Raw genomic sequence first — 2,121 nt, 5'->3', positions numbered from 1 at the left:
TAGAGCGGATGAATTCCTTTTGGAAATCCGTAGAAAAAAGTATTTGAGCAAACGTCCTTCCAACATGGCAAGATTTTCAGGGCGGTCAGTATTATGTAACCTTTTCAACCTTCAGGAGGGGGATGATACTTGAACAGTCGAGCCTTCCGGTTCTCAGCAAGTCTCTAGGGATGAGGTTGCTAGCCCCATGCTCTATTCCTATACCACATCAAGCACTACTAGGACTCATTCACAGCAGGGTAGGTTGGTGGGCACCATGCCGGAGTCGTGCCACGGACCTTGCATTTACAGCCCAGTGACCTGCCGCTGAGACACCCTGCTCTCATGTTGTTAGCTCTAGGCTGATGCCTTTTCTGGCCCAGCTTTTAAATCCTGGTGTGGATGGACAGATCCTTCGATGCACTCCAGAATGATGTTTTAAGTTTTCGCCGAATTTTGTTTAAATAAGTTCATGATATCTAGTCGTGATCAGGAGGTTTTCATACTCACACCCACACACACACACACACACACACACACACACACACACACATATATATATATATATATATATATATATATATATATATATATATATATATATTGTGTGTGTGTGTGTGTGTGTGTGTGAGTATACTGTTATGTATGTATCTGCATAATATTTTTTTCTATAAATTCTTTTAGAATGATGGACACGATGTGGGAATGAAAAGTAGGGGTGAGGGGGGGGGAAGGTTGTGGGATAGTGGTGGGGGACCCTTATGGAAGGGGCATGGTCCCTGGTGCCCCAAGTTCGAAGGAGAAGACATCTCATTCTCATGCGTCTCACGGCCTCAGTAGTAAGGCAGCAGTGGTAGTGTTTACACGTGTGGTGGTGTGGTGTCTGAGTGAGTGAGAGAGAGAGAAAGAGAGAGCGAGCGAGCGAGAGCGAGAGAAGAAGAATAATTATAGGAGGGATATATTGATGTATATAAAGAGAGATAGAGAGAAAGAAGGGACCCCCAAAATACGCTCTCGTTCGGGAAATGTGTCGCTGGCGGGCTATTTATCACCAGTCCCATCCAGCATGATCAGTGCGTCCTTAGGGAAGTGCCCGAGGGCCTTCGTTATTATCTTTGCCTGCGGTGCCATCGTTGCCATCGTTTTTGTTTGGACCTTTTGCCCTTACGCTGCCGGGGCTTCGTCATCTAGTCAATCGAGTGCCCGGGTGGACAGGGCTGAAGGGAAGGCCTCTCCTTCTTCACCTTCTTCGCCGCCTTCGCCCCCTCCGTCTTCCTCCTCGAAGATCCAAGGTAAGAGAACTGGAGGCTCTCCCTCCTACACTTTGCTTCGGAAAGATTTTGTTTATTAGAACGAGAACTGTAACTGCTTTGCCAAACTGGCAGTACATCAGTTTAATTTTTTTCATGAATTAAAAGTTACAATAATCCTGCGAGGAGAGGGATAAGGGTCGCTCCTTTTGGTGTATTTTTCGCAGCGTTTCATACGAATAAATACAGTGTCCGTTTGCACTGTAACCAGTTATAGATAGTGATTTCCCTCTTTCTCGCTGAGGGCTGTTCTGTGCCAGGCTGTCGCTCCGTAACTCAACACGGAAGAGGCCATTCTTCAGTGTATTGCAGCCGTGTGTTACCGTGATCACAATATAGAGTAAGGACACCAATGGAAGAGAAAGCAAATAAGAAAAATGACCACACAAGAGGAAGTATGAATGATAAATGCGATGACTGGGACATACGAGAGGTTCTCGTACCACTGGGCATAGTGTCTTTTTCATCAGCGTAACTTGAGCTCAGTAACAACTACGGACAGGAAAGGAAGAGCGTAAGTGTGTCTGTGTGTGTGCGTGCGTGGGTGCATGTATGCGTTTCGTCTCCTATATCTGGCTGTACTCGAGTTGGAGTCATTTTCCGAAATTCATTTTTGCTTGTCTCGGTGACTTTGTAGGTTTAAGTGCGGAAAGTTTCTAAGACTATTTGACTATTAAGATCTGATGCTGGAATGAACTGTAATCTTATTTCTGTGTGTTTGTGTCTGCTCGCGCGCTTAAGAGAGAGGAAGAGAGAGAGAGAAAGAGAGATCCAAGCATAGTTGAAATTATTCACTTATTCATTTTAGCACTTATAAAACTACTGCAGGAAT

At 45.1% G+C, this 2,121-nt stretch overlaps 1 protein-coding gene across 4 annotated transcripts in view; it reads left to right on the top strand.

The window, feature by feature from the left end:
- Positions 1–805: 805 nt before the first annotated feature.
- The window catches only part of AdamTS-A (ADAM metallopeptidase with thrombospondin type 1 motif A), a 712,259-nt gene continuing 710,943 nt past the window's right edge, over positions 806–2,121 (top strand). For all 4 annotated transcript variants that reach the window (XM_067124504.1, XM_067124503.1, XM_067124502.1 and 1 more), the window contains exon 1: positions 806–1,271. In XM_067124504.1, coding sequence (XP_066980605.1) covers positions 944–1,271 — 328 coding nt within the window. In that variant the 5' untranslated portion in view covers positions 806–943. The remainder of the gene's footprint in view (positions 1,272–2,121) is intronic.

The sequence above is a fragment of the Macrobrachium rosenbergii genome, chromosome 22, assembly GCF_040412425.1.
Source record: "Macrobrachium rosenbergii isolate ZJJX-2024 chromosome 22, ASM4041242v1, whole genome shotgun sequence".
NCBI classification, from domain to species: domain Eukaryota; kingdom Metazoa; phylum Arthropoda; class Malacostraca; order Decapoda; family Palaemonidae; genus Macrobrachium; species Macrobrachium rosenbergii.
The sequence above is the reverse complement of the archived record's forward strand: the minus strand, read 5'-3'. Positions and strand labels throughout refer to the sequence as shown.